Source organism: Mustela nigripes, chromosome 8 (assembly GCF_022355385.1).
Source record: "Mustela nigripes isolate SB6536 chromosome 8, MUSNIG.SB6536, whole genome shotgun sequence".
Taxonomy (NCBI): Eukaryota; Metazoa; Chordata; class Mammalia; order Carnivora; family Mustelidae; genus Mustela; species Mustela nigripes.
The window spans coordinates 21604280-21622966 of NC_081564.1; the positions used below are offsets into that span (position 1 = coordinate 21604280).

At 50.9% G+C, this 18687-nt stretch overlaps 2 protein-coding genes across 2 annotated transcripts in view; one reads left to right on the plus strand and one right to left on the minus strand.

Moving 5' to 3' along the window:
• The window catches only part of ZNRF3 (zinc and ring finger 3), a 160920-nt gene extending 150555 nt beyond the window's left edge, over positions 1 to 10365 (plus strand). The window contains exons 6-9 of the mRNA XM_059408741.1: positions 647 to 814; positions 2599 to 2701; positions 3448 to 5214; positions 6595 to 10365. Coding sequence (XP_059264724.1) covers positions 647 to 814; positions 2599 to 2701; positions 3448 to 5214; positions 6595 to 6635 — 2079 coding nt within the window. The 3' untranslated portion in view covers positions 6636 to 10365. The remainder of the gene's footprint in view (positions 1 to 646; positions 815 to 2598; positions 2702 to 3447; positions 5215 to 6594) is intronic.
• A 532-nt stretch (positions 10366 to 10897) lies between these two features.
• On the minus strand, positions 10898 to 12895 carry C8H22orf31 (chromosome 8 C22orf31 homolog). Its single transcript, XM_059409907.1, has 3 exons — positions 12833 to 12895; positions 12241 to 12690; positions 10898 to 11335 (listed from the first exon to the last, which is right to left on the minus strand). Exons 1-3 carry the CDS (start codon positions 12893 to 12895, stop codon positions 10898 to 10900), a joined length of 951 nt encoding a protein of 316 aa, XP_059265890.1.
• Positions 12896 to 18687: the final 5792 nt, after the last annotated feature.

The window sequence follows — 18687 nt, forward strand, 5'->3', positions numbered from 1 at the left end:
GAGCTTGGCAGAAATGCAGACTCTCAGGCCGTACCCCAGACCTGCTGAGCTGGAAGCTGCATCTTCCAAGCCCTCCAGACGATTCCCAATGAACAGAGTAGCCACTTTCCTGCTCCACCCGACACATCACCATGCTTGTAGAAAGGCAGGATTTGGGGGCAGAGGTTGATGGAGAGGATAAGTGGGAATCTAGACCATCCCGTGTGTAGTGTGACCTCTCAGGAAAGACAGTGGATGCTGGCAGACAGTCTGTGCGAGACTCACCGACTACTCACCAAGCGAGAGTGGTCATTAGCCCAACATAACAGTGGGTGTGTTTGCCCAGCAATTGCCTCATTTGCCCTCGGAACTTTCTTCAGTGTAAAGAGGGGGAACCCGAGGCATCGAGCAGGTGAATTACTCTTGCAGAGTTGACCAACTAACTGAAGTCGACCTCTGCTGGGTCTACCACTTGGCAGAAGCCTGGGTTCAAGCCGCTGACCCTCAGGAGTCTGGAAGTCCCATGTCACGGCAGTGTGAATTTTTAGCACCCGCTCAGAAGCCTGTAGCGTTGTGCCCGTCCCCGGGCACTGGGTGCCATGGCTCCAGGGGTGACTACCACTGTTAGTACATCCCAGACCCTAACACGGTCTCTTCCGCCACACAGAATTCCATGAACAGGCTGGCTGTGCAGGCTCTGGAGAAGATGGAAACCAGGAAGTTCAACTCCAAGAGCAAGGGGCGCCGGGAGGGGAGCTGTGGGGCGCTGGACACACTCAGCAGCAGCTCGACGTCCGACTGCGCCATCTGCCTGGAGAAGTATATCGACGGAGAGGTAAGCACAGAGGCAGGGTCCATCCTGACTGGGGACAAGGTAGATAGGTCAGCAGAGGCGAACACAGCCTGGAAGGATGGGGCCCTAGGTCTTTGCCCACAGCTTTGCGGGAGCAGAAGGGTGATGGCTAGGCCCCAGGGGCGTGGCCGGAGGCATCCTAATTGCTCTTCACCCTGGGAAATGGGTGGCCACAACTCAGATACACTCTCTCCAGAAGGCCCAGCTTCCACCCATGGCATTTCAGAAGTTGATCAGAAACATATGGTAGGCCAGAAAAGGTCTGGTGTTAAGAACATTGACACCTATTGACTTAATTTTAGAATCACTCTTCTGAAAGCAGACACTGACTCAAAACAAACCTCTCTGTGCAAAGCTGCGTGGAACACTGGCTGTTTTTACTTGGGAGGCAAGGGGATGTGATGGCCCCCCTTTTTTTCCTAGCCTTTTTTTTTTTAAAGATTTTTACTTATCTATTTGACAGAGAGAGACACTGAGAGAGGGAACACAAGCAGGGGGAGTGGGAGAGGGAGAAGCAGGCCTCCCACAGAGCGGGGAGCCCGATGTGAGGCTTGATCCCAGGATCCTGGGATCATGACCTGAGCCAAATGCAGACGCTTAACGACTGAGCCACCCAGGCGCCCCTTCTTCTAACTTTTTATCCTGAAAATGTCAGACCTTCCGGAAAGCTGCAGGAGTCCTACAGTGAATGATGTGTCATTTGCCCGCAGTCACCCTTTGCTAGCATCGTGCCATGCTTGCTTAATCTCCTCACAGGCAGAGGCGTGCATCCACACACATTTTGGGGAATGGGGAGCAAACTACTTCAGAATCAGCTGCAGGCATCCGATGTATTCCGTTCCCGTGTAGCCTGTGGGGTGAAAATGAGTTTTTGCAAAGGACTTGAAATTAAGAGTCTTGAATACCTTTAGGTTCAGACTTCCCATATTCTAGTCCTGGCCCAGGCAGGTTCTAGCTTTGTGATCTTGGGCAGTGATTTCATTCTCTGTGCCCACACTTGGGACATGGGCCCAAGAGTGACACGGGCTTCAGGTGATCATGGAGCTTTCATGAGAAAATACAGGTAGAACTCTCCCACGGTCAGGAACAACGTTAGGTATTAGGTTGAGTGTTATTCTGTTGAGCTGGTCAGAGCATGAAATAGCAGAGTCACGTTCGCAAACTTGGGTGAGGGGTACTTTGGCTCAGGAACTCCATAGCTAGTTATGCCTCAGAAAACCCCATCACCTTCTTTCTACATAGGCTGCTATGTTATAAACCATGTTCTCTTGGGTGAGTACTCAGGGTCCAGCAAAGGAGAGCTCTGCCCCTTTGCTGCTGCACCTGTCAATTCCAAGTCCTGGGCACCTTCCTTTCTATTGACCCCCAGTTGGAGGGCCCGGAGGGAGCCACCATCCCCAGAGATGCATAAGGTCTTGGGGGCCCGGGGCTGCAGAAGCCATTGGCTTTGGTCTTCCCTCATGTATGGCATGAATATGAATGCCCTCCTTGGGAAACAGGAAAGGACCCCGCTTCGGTGTGCTCCCTTCCTGAACGCTGAGGACTGTGGATGGGGCTTCCTCCTAGAAGCCAGACATGGGTGCTGACTCTGGGGCATGGTGTCCACCTGCAGCTAGAGACAGGGATGGGCCTGAAGAGGAAGCCTTTGGTACTGGCTTCTCGGGCCATGCTGGACTCCTCAAAAGGAAGCACGCATGGGGCTGAAGGCAGGACTGCTGTCCACCCGGGCCCCGCCTTCAGGCTGCGTGTCCTCTCTCCCTTCCCAGGAGCTGCGGGTTATCCCCTGTACTCACCGCTTTCACAGGAAGTGCGTGGACCCGTGGCTGCTGCAGCACCACACCTGCCCCCACTGTCGGCACAACATCATAGGTAATTGTCACCGTCTCCCCCTTCTTGTGGCACAGTCGCTTTCCCTACCAAGTGCTCAGCAGGAGTCTGGCATGTGCTATAGACAGTTAATGAGCATTGCCCTCCAGACCTGGAGGAGGGCCCAGGGTAGTGGAGCTCACCTGGCCCCAAGCCCCAGGAGAGCTTGACCTGAAGAATCGCCCCAAGTTCACATTTTGGCTTTCACATGAGCCAGCTTCCTGACCTTGAGCAAAGCTGCTGGCCTCTGCGGGCCCGAGGCCCATAGTCTCTCCAGCAGGAAATGTAGTGATGGCACTCCCATGCCCAGTACCCTGGTGCTGTTTCCGTGCCACAGGAGGTGAGCATGAGGGTCGTGGTATTGCTCCTGCCCCCCGGTGATAGCAGCATACCAGGCCTAGAGTGCAGGCTGTGCTCAGGATAGCTGTTGTCCCCGAGAGGGAAAGTGCCTTTTGTCTTGGTGTCTTTGTGGCTGTCTGCATGCTCTGTGAGCATCTTTCTCATTCCGAGCCAAGGGCAGGCGGGAGAGGGGCCCTTCCAGGTGTGACCATCCTGCAGACGGGGGCGTGGGCCAGCCTCTGCCTGTGTGGCCAGGTCTGGAGACAGCCGGCAGGGGCCCGAGTCCTGACCCCAGCCACGTGGGTGTGGGACTGAGCCCACTGCCTCGTGCCCCGCCCTCACTGATCCCTCCGGCCTGTGGCACAAGAGTCCCCGGCCCCACTGACTTTTTGTCCCCTGCCTTTCCTCAGAGCAAAAGGGCAACCCGACTGCCGTGTGCGTGGAGACCAGCAGCCTCGCACGCGGCCGGCAGCAGAGGGTGATCCTGCCGGTGCACTACCCCGGCCGCGTGCACAGGACCAACGGCATCCCGGCCTACCCCACCCGCACGAGCATGGACTCCCACGGGAATCCCGTCACGCTGCTGACCATGGACCGGCACGGGGAGCAGAACCTCTACTCCCCACAAACCCCCACCTACATCCGTGGCTACCCACCCCTCCACCTGGACCCCAGCCTGGCCCCTCACCGCTGTGGCCTGGAGCACCGGGCCTACTCCCCAGCCCACCCCTTCCGCAGGCCCAAGTTCAGCGGCCGCGGCTTCTCCAAGGCAGCTTGCTTCTCTCAGTATGAGACCATGTACCAGCACTACTACTTCCGGGGCCTCAGCTACCCGGAGCAGGAGGGCCAGGCGCCGGCTGGCCTCGCACCCCGGGGCCCAGCCCGTGCCTTTGCGGCTAGCAGCGGGAGCAGCCTGCTCTTCCCCACCATGGTGCACATGGCCCCGCCATCGCACCTGGAGAGCGGCAGCACGTCCAGCTTCAGCTGCTACCACGGCCACCGCTCGGTGTGCAGCGGCTACCTGGCCGACGGCCCGGGCAGTGACAGCAGCAGCAGCAGCAGCAGCAGCAGCAGCAGCTCCGGCCAGTTTCACTGCTCCTCCAGCGACTCGGTGGTGGACTGCACTGAGGTCAGCAACCAGGGTGTGTACGGGAGCTGCTCCACCTTCCGCAGCTCCCTCAGCAGCGACTACGACCCCTTCATCTACCGCAGCCGGAGCCCCTGCCGTGCCAGCGAGGTGGGGGCCGTGGGCGGCTCGGCCCGGGGGCCAATGCTGGGCCTCGAGGGCTCCCCGCCACCTGAGGACCTCTCGGTGGCCCACAGTCAAGGTGCTGGGCGAGCAGAGCCTTGGCCCGGCCCTTCCTCACCCTCGGGGGATCAGCTGTCCACCTGCAGCCTGGAGATGAACTACAGCAGCAACTCCTCCCTGGAGCCCAGGGGGCCCGCTAGCTCTACCTCAGAAGTGGGGCTTGAGGCTTCTCCTGGGGCGGCCCCAGACCTCAGGAGGACCTGGAAGGGGACCCACGAGGGGCTGTCATGTGCCTGCTGCTGTGAGCCCCAGCCCTCCGCCCTGGAGCCCAGCGGTGGAGTGGCCGGGGGCAGCACATTGTTCCTGGGCCCCCCGCTCTGTGAGGCCTGTGGCCCCACGGGCAGAGAGGTGCAGCCGGGAAGCTCCCAGGGCCTGTACAGCCTTCACCCGGACCATTTGCCCAGGACAGATGGGGTGAAATACGAGGGCCTTCCCTGCTGCTTCTATGAAGAGAAGCAGGTGGCCCGTGGCAGCGGCGGGGGCCGCACCTGCTGCGTGGAGGACTGCTCGGTCAGTGTGCAGTACACGCTCGCCCAGGAGCCCCCACCCGGCTGCCCCCCAGGAGCCTGGGACCTGAGCCAGCGCATCCCCATCATTCCGGAGGATGTGGACTCTAACTTAGGCCTGCCCTCGGACTGCCAAGGGACCCATGGCCTCGGCCCCTGGGGTGGGACACTGGGCCCGGATGCCCTGCGACCCCACTGCATCCTAGGAGCCACCCAGGAAGACGAGCCGATTATGTGCCACCAGGCCAGGGCTCCACTCTCGCCCAGCTGCCCTCCGGAGTGTGCAGAAGCCCCCGGGGCCACCTTCCCTGGTGCCCCCCAGGACACTCAGGAGTCCAGCGCCACCGCCCCTGAGGCTGCAGGTGAGAGTAGGAGGGGGCCGGAGGTCAGAGTCGGGGGTCCTCCTCTTTCCGCTGCTTGTTTTCTAAGTGACTTCTCTGTGCCCTTGACCTCAGAGGCCGTCTGTACCTGATGACTTCCAAAGTAGTTTGTGCCCACCCCGGCCCTCCTCTGCGTTCCAGACCCATTAGGCCTCCTGTTCCCCTGGTCCTCACAAGCATCCCGCCCAGTCTTGTCCACTGCTGCCCTCTCAAACTCCTCCCTCTTCATGCCCCCCCCTTCCTCCAGACTCCCCACCCAGATGCTTGGGGCCCAAACCCACACTCTCCCAGAGCACCCCCTGCCCTCCATACTCCAGTGTCCTGGGCTTCTCAGCCTGCTGTGGGGACCCTGTGGGCTGGTTTTTCACCACCACCCCCCACCCCCTTCAGAAAATCAAATCCCCAGAAAAGTGAAGCTTAGCAAAGGACGTGCAGAATCCAACTCCAGGATTTTCATTCCATTCAGCAGACCTCATCAAGTTGCTATAAAGTTTCCAAACATTTTGTGTCAGTCATAAACAATCCAGCACCTTAGAGTAGCACCACGACACGTTCTCCTTCCAAAGCACATCCCTAATTTCTCTCTTCTGTGTCCCCGCCTGCCGTCTCCTCAGTAGGCCCGTCTCCTCTCTCTGCGGCCAAAGCTGTGGCCTAACTGGTCTCTCACTGCTCTTGGCCTTCTGTTCTGCATGGGAGCCATGTGGGTCTTTTTTGAAATGTGTCTTTACACTGGAAAACCCTTCAATGACTTGCCACTACCTCTAAATTTTAAAAAGGTGAACTCCTCACCACATTCTGTATGATCTGCCCCTCAGGCCACCACCCGCTTCACTCAATCTCCTTGCCCCTTGAACTTTCTGTGGCCTCTGACCTGCTTCCTCAACAAGCCAAGTTCATCCCAGCTTCCACACTTCTCAGCTGCTTCTCCAGATCTTGGCTGAAATCGTGCCCTCCACCCTCCAGGGTCACTGTCACAGGCCTTGTTCACTTCCCAGGCTAACGCAGTCTGAGGTTACTTTGTTCTGAGGTCTGTGGGCTCTGGGAAGGGGTTTTCTCTTCTTCCCAGTGCCTGCAGCAGTGCCTGATGGCGCATGTTATAAGTTCATGCTACCTAAGAGCTTCCAGAAGTCTCTGCCCATCCAGATGAGGGAGACTGGCTGTCTGGGAGGCACCCGTGCCTTCCTGCCTTTGCCGTATACACGGTCCGTCTGGTGTTCTGAGCTGTCGCTCCCTAAGAGCCTGTGACACCAGGGATGGGCACCCAAGTCCCCCACCTGGTCCCCTGTGTGTTGTGCCCAGGGTTTCCAGTGCCAGTTCTGTCCCCTTGATGATTTATTTGTATGTGTGTGTCTCTCTCTCTAGGACAGAGATCTCGCCCAGCAGACAGTGGCACAGGAGCCTGAGCTCAGAAGGAACTCTTACACGGAAATGGGGACTATATGGAGACTCCAAGCTCTGACTTCCTTAAGGAAAAAAAAAAAAAAGATTTTTTTTTTTTAGCTTTGACAAACACACAAAAGTGGTAATAAAGAGAGCCCTCCTTCTCAACCCAAAATGTGAGCCACCTGTGGCAAACTGCCTCCCACCCCCCATTAACAAACCAACAGACAAAATTCTCTGAGTCTTTTGCCTCTTTTGATAACATGGTATATTCTGTTTTGTAAAGTGTGTGTGCTTGGGGTCCCAAGGTGTGTGGGATTGAGTTCTCTGCTTTGTTTTTTAAGATATTATATGTAAATGTAAAAAGTTATTTAAATATATATTTTAAAGAACCCTAATCGCCAACTTTTGCTGAAAAAAAAAAAAAAAAGAAATCACTGCTGCATTAATTGAACCATATCATGTGTAGATACTGTTGTCTCCCTGGAGGGAGCTCAGGCCTTTGAAAAGCTCAGGGCTACACCTGCCTTAGAAAATGAACCAGAAACTTGAAGTAAAGTTAGTTGATATGGGTACAAACTCTGAGGAACAATGCAATGCTGCCTCTTTCTTTCTTGTGGCAAATCCCAACGTACAAAGTTTCGGGTCTTCTCAGAAGCCATGCCCTCTCCATCCCACACCTGTAGGCAGCTGACGGGAACAGCTAGGGATAGGGCGGAAGGTCTGCAGCTCTGAGGAGCTGGTACAGGCCATCACTACGCCAGCCCCAGGGTGACAGGGACAGTTCAGCCCAGTGTTCTTCGGTCTGTCCCTTTGGGTCATTGTCTTAGGTCAGAGGACAAGAGTTCCCAATCCTGAACTCGGGCTTCCTGCCCCTGGCTGCAGAAATGGTTTGAAGGGGTGTGTGGGGACAGACCCCCTGAAGGAATGTAGTTTTGCGATCTTAGTGTCTAGGGGGTGGAAAGTGCTCTCAGTAATCCAGAAGAGGGACAGAGGGCGCTAGAGCATGCTTGCGCCCAGGCGTCTGTGTGGGCGCAGCCAGTGTCCTTGGGCTGCCTTCCTGGGGACCCCGCAGAGTCACCACCAAGCTCTGTTTGAGTGATACGTTTCCCATCCCATTTCCCTCTGGAAGCACTGCTTTGGGGTTATTCAGCCCTCTGCCTCATGGCCGAAATGGCTCATCTCGCCTGCAAATGTCTACTATCTTTTCTACCTAATGCACTATTATGTATTGATTCTCCAGGAGACAGAGAAAGAGACTATCAGATAGTTTAGCCCCAAAGGGTAGGTTTTTGTATATTTTCCAAACGTTTGCTGTTCTTGTTTTCAAGAGAGAGAGTTTTAAAACCCAACCCGTTTTAAAAAAAAAAAAAAAAAAAAAAAAGTGTTTCCATTGTAAAAGGGAGAATCTATTTAAAGCTATTTCAGATCAGGGACTGTCATCTTTTTTGTCCAATGTACTACTTGTTCTTCCAAGTCTTTTTTTAGAAGAAACCAATCACATTAGCCCCTGTGTTCACTAACTCCTCTGGCAACTTTCATTCATTTTTATTCAGTCATCGTCATCTGATATGCTCATCTGCAGAACAGGAACCTCGCGGCCTCAAGCCCCCCCCAACCCCATCCACTAAGTATAGTGGGGAAGTAAGAGACCGCCCAGGGTTGCCATCCACGACAGTGATGACAGTGATGACCCCTTCTCCAGTCAGGCCAGGGTCCAGACAAGAATACTTTTGACCGAGAATCTCAATGTATCCCAATCTTTTTTTGTGTGTTCTTTTTTTTTTTTTTTTAAAGATTTTATTTATTTATCTGACAGAGAGAAATCACAAGTAGATGGAGAGGCAGGCAGAGAGAGAGAGAGGGAAGCAGGCTCCCTGCCGAGCAGAGAGTCCGATGCGGGACTCGATCCCAGGACCCTGAGATCATGACCTGAGCTGAAGGCAGCGGCTTAACCCACTGAGCCACCCAGGCACCCTGTGTGTTCTTTTTTAATCCCGCCCATGATGAGGAAATTTACCTCCTTCTAGCCAGGCTTTGACAGAAAGAAATTCCAGCCTCAAACGATCGAAGCAGTTGCCATTTAGGAGCTCAGTACGGTGAGCTTTGTCCTCTGGCCTCTGAGGTACAGCCCCCTGGGGGCTGCTTCCCACCCCCCACCCCCGGGTCTATGCCCAGCACACCTGTTGGCGAGGGTGTGAGAAGGGTCCAAGCTGTTGACATGTGATCCGGCCCGCCTTGATTTCTCGGGCCAGGAGTAGCAGCTGCTGAGGACAGACAACGGCTCGGCTCGCATTCCGTGGTTTTAGGGAAGGGGTGGGGTGGGGGATGGCTTCTAACAGGAACTGCAAAAAAAAAAAAAAAAAAAAAAAAAGCAGCCTCTCATTGTTGAGATTTTTGTTGTTGTTCAAGGTTTTGTTTTGTTTTGTTTTGTTTTTAATGCCTTTGAGTGCATATTCTCTCCTTTGTCTGAAACCATGCCTCCAAAGTGGCTTTCTTTAGCCTGGTCTGAGAAACTACTCCTCAACAGCCTTAAGCAATAAATAGAGGAGTAGGTAATGTGGCTTCCACGGGGCTTATTAAAATAAATGTGTCCAATTTTCGTTGGAAAGAGCAATAATAATGGATAGCAAAAAGAAACACATTTTTCTGTAGTTTGCAGGGCAGTAGAAGCAGAAAAATGAAAATGTTAAAACTTTAAATATCAGCCATTGTTTCGAGTTTGTATTGGCCCAGACAGGGAGGTCACCAGAGTATAGTGACCAGCTATATTCCTGCCTCACTGTTCAAATTGAAAGAAATGTCATCTTTGAAGTTGCAAGACTCCAGTAATGGCCTCTCAGGGGTGTGTTGGGGTCATATAGTCTTGGAAACTTGGAGCATCACATTTTCCAGGGAGAATTATCGCCCTCCACCCCCACCCCAAGCCAGAGTGTGACTGTTAGGCCTGGTCCCATGGCCCAGCCCTGGGTATAGGACAGCCATGTAAACTAAAGAGTACTGGAACCAGTTAAAAAAAAAACAGGGGTTTGGGAGTTCTGATCAACAAGGTACCTCTTTACGCTGGCTCTCTCTCAATCTCCCGCCTCTCTTGAACCCAAGCCATTTTTATAAAGCCCGATCTGCTGTCCCACCACTCAGACCCTCCCTTATGTGCTGCTAGTTTCTACTCAAAGCTCATGCAGGACTAATGCTTTTAATAAAAAATGAGGTCTAAAAAATAATTACTAATCAGAGTATTATTTTTTAAACAGACCTGCCTTTTTCTATTCTTTATATAAACTCTATTGTGTTGGTCTAACAAGACACTATTTTAAAATGTTTTTTTTAATTGCTCCCATAGCACTTAAAAGATATTTTGTAAAGACTTTGCTGTAAAGATTTTGTAATAAAATGGTCTAAGGGCTCCTTCACCAACATTACCATTTTTTTTTAATGTTTTAAAGGCTAGAAAACAACTTATGTATATTCTGTATATGTATAGCAGCACATTTCATTTATGGAAATATGTTCTCAGAATATTTATTTACTAATATATTTATCTTAAGCCATGTCTTTTGTTGAGAGTGTGACATTGTTGGAATAATCATTGAAAATGACTAACATGAGGCCCTGTAAATACATGATAATTGCACACAGATTTTGCATATTTGCCGACCAAAAATGATTTCAAACAAGTTGTAGTCTTCTATGGTTTTGTAACAAATTGTACAAATGACTGTAAAAAAAAATACAATTTTATCAAGTACGTGTTACATGTTGTCTTTGCTCTGTTTGGTAAAGGTCTATAGATCCCACCTAGGAGAGAGCACCTTTAACTTCTTGTTCATGTATGCGTCCGTAGCATCTCTTCTCTTGGTAACATAGAGTTCATGTCGTTGGGGCCTGGGGTGGTTTCATGAGAGAGCCTCTGACAGAGAGCATGTGGGGTAATGTCCTTGGGGTGGTGGTGGTTATTTTGCTAAGCCCTATGTGGAAGCAGTGAGGGAAAGATAGTCCACTTTTAAAAATAAGGAACATGGGCTGTTGACTGTCTGCCTGGCCTTTTCCTACCTCGGAAGGCCAAGAGACCCCCAAGCACTGAGCCCTCAACATGACCTAGTTATAAGAGTGGAGAAGGGCCATCAGTATGAAATGAATCTCCTACCCAATTTGTCTTACCTCCCAGGGCAGGAGTTACTAATTTGTAAAGCACTCTGAGATTATGTGGAAGGTGCAAAGTGGTGTTTATTTTTCAGACATCTAGCAGAGAATAGCAATATCCTAAGCCCGTGAGCTCCTGTTCCTATTTCTCTCTCTTGAATTTGGGCCACTTCTTGGGCACAGGCTCCTCATGGACCCCCAGCTGCTTCCGGCCAGGCATCGAGCCCTGAGCCCCTAGAGGAGTGGCAGCCTGGCTGTACAGAGCCTCCCAGAGCTTTTGTTTAATGGCCTTGCCCAGCTCCAAGCTGTACCTCTTGGGGGTCCCGGAAGGATTCCACAGCATCGGCTCGACCACCGAGTGGTACAGAGCCCTGTAACCCTCTGCGGGGAGGCCATGGATGATTAGCTTGTCCTCCGACAACTGCTCTCTCTCTCTGGTTTCGGGAAGCAACGCCTGGCCCTTCCAGGCGGCTGTCCCAGTGTCCCCAGGCTGTGCTTGGGTGACAGCCACATGTTCAGCATATCTGCTCTCAAGATCTTGGCGGGCGGTTACTTTTTTCTCCTTTGAACTTTCTTTACTCTAGCCAGGAAGAAAGCAGAGAAGTCAAAGCTAAAACTTGAGAAGGGAGCTCAGAATAATTATCTGGGATTTGTGTCCCCGAGTCTTGGTTCCAGCCACCACCAACATTTGTCTAGCGTGTTCTGGTTTCCCGAATTCCTTCATGTACGCCACTGCATGCATTGCCCATAAACCCCCTAAGTTCAGCAGGAGACCATTCTAAAGGCAAGGAAACTGAAATTGGTTGGCCAAAGCTGGCACGGTGAGAAGGTTCCTAACCACAGTGTCCTTTGCTGAATGCCACACAGGATATTAGGCATTTACTCTGTGCCAGGCTCTGTTCAAAAACCTTGTGCATTATTATATTAGCTCAATCCTCATGAAACCCTATGGAGGGGGGGATGTTTTCCACATTTTGTAGGTGACAGAGACCAAAGAGGCTAAACCCACAGTTGTCTTCAATTATAGTTTGAGGTGGGATTTGAGGCGGGGCGGCCTTGCTCTGAGGTGCCCTCTGAGCTCTGACAGGTCCATGGAGTGATGGGCCTCTCTGGACACCAGGTTCCCCAGGTGGAAGTTCATGGCAAGATACATTGCTCACCTCCAGTGTTTAGGTGTGTGTACCTAAGGGCACCACCCATCTCCAGGCCTTTCCCTCCCTCATTTTCCCTTCATGTCCAGTGTTTACGAAAGCTATGCTATCCTCCTGTAGAACTAGGCAGAGTGTAAAAGGCAGAAGCCCAGATGTGGTACTCTCTCCACTGTCTCGTGCAGCTGCCCCCAGCCCCACCTCCACAATCCTGACTTTAACTTTAGGATTTCCTTCCCCCGGGATAAATCACATAAGCATTAAGCACTCCCTCCCTTGCATTTCCCTGTTCCGAAGCCATCAGTTTCTGTCCACCCCCAGCCATCCTAACAGGTACCTTGTTGATGCCTCCTGCTGGCTTCCTGAGCCTTGGGGAGCCAGGATGCTTCCCTACTGGCCGCCTGCCCTTGGAACTGATGGAATGTCTTATTCTGCCCCGCGGCATGGCTCTTTCTGCCGAATTGTCCTTGGACTTTAATCTCCTTGAAGGCTTTGCTTCTCCTAACCTGCTTGGTCCTGGGCAACATTTATCCTTCAGTTGTCGCCTGAGCACCAACTTAATCAGGGAGAAGGAACTGGCCACCAAGGGAGTATTTACAACTTCCCAAGAGGAGGTGGTCCCGGCTGCTGGGGTATTGATGTTCTGCTTTGCACACATTCTGGCCGTCCAGATGTTGGTGAGGGTCGGTGAGTCCACATAGCAGTCCTGAAGCCTGGTGTTCAGTAGGATAGACTGACGGAGCCCATAGGCAGGGATCCCGGGATCTCGTCTCACATAGATGGGATGCTAGAATCATAAGGGGAGAGAAAGGAATAAGAAAAAGGACCAGTTCTCAAGCACAGACTAGCAGGCCTGGTATGAACTGCATTTTACACATGGTTCCTTCTACACAGCTCTCAGAAATCTATCCATCGGATATCCTGCTCACCAGAGCCTTTTGTACCAAGTAGGGAAACCAGGTCATGATGATATTCAGGCTCTCAAAGAACATGGCAATGCTTGAGCTGGAAGCAGAGGTTTGGGGAGCATTTACAAGGAATCAAAGACAATTCCAGTCTGCTACAAGGCTTAGGAAATGGTAGCAGGAAAGGAATGGGGATGGGAACACTTGAGATTCCTATAGGAGCTGCAGCCACCCCTCGACCAGGCTGCAAGACAGAAATGACACCACGTAAAAGTTCTGCCAAGCCCCGAACACACTTCCTAACCAGACCACCTTGAGCCAAGAAAGGCTGCTCCACGGGGAAATACTAGGATCCTTAAAGGCAAAAGTCCAACTAAGTGATATGGACCTCCGTTTCCTGGGAGCAGCCGAGAACAAGAGAACAATTTGGACAGAATTAGAATCACACCCTTAAAGAGACCTGGCCTTCTAAGAAATGTCATCTATAAAAAAAATAAAATTACCTTACCATATCTCGGTAGCCTTAAATTTTATTTTAGCTAGCTTAGTAGGGGGAAGAAATATGTATTTTCTTTTCCCTTTTTCTCTTTTGCTTTTTTTTGGTTGTTGCTGTTGTTTTGCCTTTTTTTTTTTTTCTTTTTAATATTTCTAGTCACCTGTCTTTCTCTGCCTCAGTCATGTATAAGCAAATTGCAGTTTGTTTAGATTTTTGGCTCACAGGGAGGCAGTTTTGAACCATGGTCTCTAGTATTTGTGATGTCACTTTGGTTTGTGATGTGGGGGTGGGTGGGTGTTACATCATCATATTTTATAGTTAAATTAGGCTGGAAGAAGTTCTATTTTGTGGGGCTTCCAGCCTCAGGAGCTGGTGAAGCGCTCATTCCCCCCCAGAAGGGCTTGGGTGAATTAGGAAGGTCCTAACATTCTTAAGAAGCATTGCTTTGCACTCAGGGGGAGTCAAAGACCAAGACTGTATTTGTGGATACAGGTAGTGAGATAGATCCTTACATGTGCAAAAGTGGCCTTCTCCGTGCACATAAAGAAGGTACTGTTACATTCTCAGAAGAGCTGCCAAGGTTAAGGACCAGAAATGAAAGAACACGTTCCTGTCACCCTGGGCACCTCTCCCTCCATGTCTCTCTCCGGGAGAACTACATGGTTTCTGGAATGTGGTTTTATTTTACATCCCATGGCAAATTCAGTAATTAGAGCTGTTAGCAGTGTCAAGGACTTGAAACAGGAACAAAGACACTTCTTGGGCAATGCCTCGCTCCTTATCAGGGGCTTTGGTCCTGTTGGTGGTTTTGAGTTTTTAGACACAAAATGCCAAAGGAGGCTCCCTCCTGAGGGGGGAGGAGAGGGAAGGGATGGAAAAACAGAGTATGAGTCTGGCAGGAGCTCCTGGAATCGTATGTGCTGCCTGTTTGATTTTTTTCTGAGTGTTGTCCCAGGAGTGAATCAAAGTCTGCAGGCCGACCGCACAGCAGGCCACGGTGGAACCACCTCCAGGCCAAAGGCATCTGGACCCACAGACACTCGGGAGGACAATGGGGCCCATTCAGTGGGGAGCCCGGGCCTCACCTCCTGAGAGGTGGGTCGATTTTAGAGCAGGGTGTTGGAAAAGGGTTTGCCTCTGGGAAGACTTTGTTAATGTCTGGAGACGGGGCAGGCAAGCCTCCTTTCAAAGCTGGTGAATCCCAGAGAGGTGGCACCAGGCTCTCGGGCCACTGTCTGCCTTGGCTCTGCAGGAGCAGGGACAGAAGGGAACTGTAAGGCAAGAAAGGAATTCTGGGAGTAGCTCTTTGGTTTCTCTTCTCTCCTTCCCCTTCTCAAGGTTGGCCTTCCCCTTTCACACCTCCTCTTTCCAGATACTCATCTGTTGTATTTACTTTCCTAGGCCTTTACTCAATGCCTGGCCAGGTGACCCCGCTCAGACTCGGAGGAACGTGCCGCCTCTCCCTCTTCTGGCTACAGTTCACCCTCTAACTTCAGTCAAAATCTGCCTCCTCTCCCTGCAGGGTAACTCACACCCAATAGGTAACCCTCATGCTCCTTGGAACTAACCCAAGGATAACATGGCTTGTGCTATTATTCCTCCTACATTGGTAAAATTTGTATTTATCGATGTTTGCCATAGGCCAGGCACTGTCCCAGGCACTTCCCAAGCATCATCTCATGAAATACCACCAACAGTCATGAGTTTGGGCACTCTTGCCAAACCCTGCTTTACAGATGAAGAAACTGAGGCACAAGCTGCTCATGAACCATGCCCCAGATCCCAAAGCCAGTAAACCAACAAAGGCCGGTCTCAACCAAGGTTGAGAGCTACTCAGAGCTATCTGATGCTTTGCCTGTTATTGGGTCAGCCCATCCCCATACCATCCATGGGTCCAGTTCTAGTCCTATCCTTGACGTGAGACCTTCTTGGGGTGCACAAGTTGATCAGCCCGAGGTGACATCCCAGATCCATCTCTCAATGGGCAAGTGAATTCAAGTATCTGACCTTACTCTCCTCATCTGTGAAATGGGGATAGTAACAGAGCCTTCCCCAGGATCTGTGAGGACAAAATAGGACAGAGCATGGGAGGCACTTGGTATGGCTCCCGGCACAGAGGAAGCACTCAATAAATAATGTTCTTATTAATATGATTATTATTGTGGCCCATTCAATCATCTGACCCTTTCTTGAACCCTTATTGCCCACAGTCTGAGTGATGTAACTCAACACTTGGTATGAGCTTTGTCTCGGGTCTTTCATGAGGCCAAGCAAGGAGACTCTTAAAGCAGGGAATGATTCCGGTCTGACTCGGGGAGCATGACATTTCTTTTCCCAGGATCCACCTCCCCTAAACATTTGTCAGTTTCCTCGATCTCACAGAACTGCTCTATTTACAAGAGCCAAATTTCCCCGTGGTCATGGGAGTTGCCCGGAATATCTCGCGCTTTCTGAGATGGCAAGGAAAGAGAGTATCTGAGGGTAGACTAAGGAAAGTGACTGGTCTTGGACTGTTCAGAATTACAAAGTCAAGATGGAAAGACTCTACTTGGTCCAAGGTCCTGAAACTATGGCAAGAGTTCCCACCGTTGCTGTGAACACCTGGTCCAGAGCACCTGGGGATGATGCCGTAGAGCTTCTGTGTAGTGGAAAGGCCTATTCCACCATTGGATTCTCCAATGAGCCTTTTTATTCTGCTGAGCTCAGTCTAAATAGCCTTTATTTTCCAACAATCCCTTGGAGCCGTACTTCCTGACATATCTAAACCACCACATCTGCCCTTCTTTGATGCTTGGCCAAGCTCTCCTCACCATATTTTTAGCTCCTATAATCTTTCTTCTTTCTTTCTTTCCTTGACTACTACCTTTCTTCTCTTTGATTCCTCTTTGCTCCCATCCTCTTTCTGGAAGGTCCGTTGATAAAAAGGAAACTGAGCCAATTCATAATCATTCTTCCCCCTTCATGCCCCGCCCCCAAATCTAGTGGCATATAGTTGTTTTTAATTTCCTCGGAAGATGTTTTCATTTTAACACCCAAGCAGCAAACTGCCACGCCCAGATAGGAACATATCTGAGGTTTGCGATGTAGAAGGTTTAGGAAAGAAGAGGAAAACTTTGGATGAGAGAATTTGAGAAGATTCCTGAACCATGATGCAAACTCAGAGGACCAGTGATTTAAACCACATGTGCTGGACGCGGACCTATCATGGGCCAAGTATGCAAAATAAGGGTGCCCGGCCCACACCAACATCCCTTCCCCACCCCAGACTCAGTTTTCAGATGGGGCCACCTGGATGCCCCATAGACACCTCTAATACATTACGTTCAAAGCCAGATGGCTTCGTTCCTCTTGTCCCCATCAGAACAAGTCAAACCACTACTTCTCCTGAGTCTCCCTTCAGTAGCTTTTGGACTCAGAAATCCGAACAGGATTGGTAACAGTACACTGTTGAGCTGAGCCGGAGGCTGGAGATCCTCTTTTCTTTTCTTTTTTCTTTCTTTCTTTCTTTCTTCTTTTTTTTTTTTTTTGGAGATCCTCTTTTCATTTAAAATTTTGATACTTCATGCAGTGTGAATTTTGGGGGACATTCCTTTATCTTCTTAAAGCTATTACACTGAGGGGCATCTGGATGGCTCCATCGTTTAAGCCTGTGCCTTCCACTCCGGTCATGATCCCAGGGTGCTGGGATTGAGCTCCAAATCCAGCTCCCTGCTCAGCGGGAAGCCTGCTTCCCCCTCTCCCTCTGCCCCTCCCCCTGCTTGTGTTCTCTCTCTCTCTGCCTTGCTCCCTGTCAAAAAAGAAAAAAAAAAGCCATTGCATTGAAATAATGTTTATGAAATATGTTTAATATATTTTTACAACTTATTTAAATAATATTTATTTCCTGGGGTGCCTGGGTGGCTCAGTGGGTTAAGCCTCTGCCTTCGGCTCAGGTCAGGCTCAGGTCACGATCCATGGAGCCCCGCATCGCATCGCATCGCATCGCATCGGGCTCTCAGCTCAGCAGGGAGGCTGCTTCCCCTCTCTCTCTGCCTGCTTCTCTGCCTGCTTGTGATCTCTGTCTGTCAAATAAACAAACAAATAAATAAATAAATAAATTTTAATAAATAAATAAATAAAATTTATTTCTTTATCTTGATTACCGAGTTTTTTGGGCCTAAAGTCGTATGCTTGACATGAATGTCTCACTTGCCTCACCCTAATTGTGCCCCTGGACCAGTCGGTAAGTATTTGTTGCCAGAACCCCAGAAGGACAGGCAGGCAATTCACCTACCTGAGGTAGGTGTTTTCCACCTAAGGTGTAATTCCACCTAGGTAGGCGGCATTCCACCTAAGGTAGGAATCTAGTCCTGGAGTCCAGCTGCCTGGGTTCAAAGCCCAGCTCCACCACTGGGCCACGTTTGGGCAAGCCATTCAACCTCTCTGTCTGAGGGGGGTAGTGAGGGTGCCTCTCTCACAGCGCCACTGGGAACATCGTGTGAAGTGTGATGACAAGCACCCTACCCTGCCTAGAGTTTAGGAAAGTCCTTGTAAATGTTTGCTCTTGTTGTTATTAGAATCAGGCTCCTTATCTAGGACTCTCTCCACAACATCGTGCCTTCTGAGCACAAAGTATTCCAACTGGAGTTTCAAGATTCCAGGAGCCCCTCAACTCCATCCACTGAGCTCTCCCAGCTTCTTGGCAATTCCTGCTGTCCTCAGAGGAATTGAAGGGCTCGACTGCAGAGCACAAGCAGGCAAACAGACAGACACCAACATTTTCCTGGAGGCCCAGGGACTGCAGTCAATGTCCTCACTCTTTCCATGAAATAAATCCACTAAGCGACTGAGGCATGTGAAGTATTGAAATGAGTATCTTAGGCTTCTTCTTGCCAGGGGCCGGGACCATGTAACTGAGCAAAAGACCTTGAGCTGTTAAGTGCCCTGACCTAGACCCGCTGGGCTGTATTTTTAGCCTCTGTGCACTGTTTCCATCACCTGTGCTAGGCTTTAAGCTAGAAGAGAGGGGAGGGAGGCCTAGGGAAGGCTCTAGAGGGATGTTTCTCATAGCAGCCAGTGAGGGCAGGGGCTTGCACACTCTGAGTTCTGTTGTACAAGCCAGCTTCATGGGGTGCGTCACCTGTGTAGTGTCCCCAAAGTTAGAAGGGCCCCACACTTGGTTTAATGCTCTCTCATAGCCACCTTGAAATTCTTAATAATTTTGACCAAGGGGCCCCACAGCTTCGCTTCTCACCGGGCCCTGCGAACTACATAGCCCATTCTGGTTGTACACAAGGCGGAGAGAACCAACCCAAGGGAGGGGCTGGCACCCACTCAGCAGGAATGATTTCCTGCAGCTGAGCCCAACAGGCTGAGGCTACTATCATGAGGCCCAAATCCCCAG

Coding starts and splice junctions, on each gene's coding strand:
- C8H22orf31 (XM_059409907.1), bottom strand. CDS start 12,895: ATGTTCTTTGAGAGCCTGAATATCATCATGACCTGGTTTCCCTACTTG. Junction 12,691..12,832: donor ACTTGGTACAAAAGGCTCTG/GTGAGCAGGATA, acceptor TTATGATTCTAG/CATCCCATCTATGTGAGACG. Junction 11,336..12,240: donor CAGCAGGAGGCATCAACAAG/GTACCTGTTAGG, acceptor CTTCCTGGCTAG/AGTAAAGAAAGTTCAAAGGA.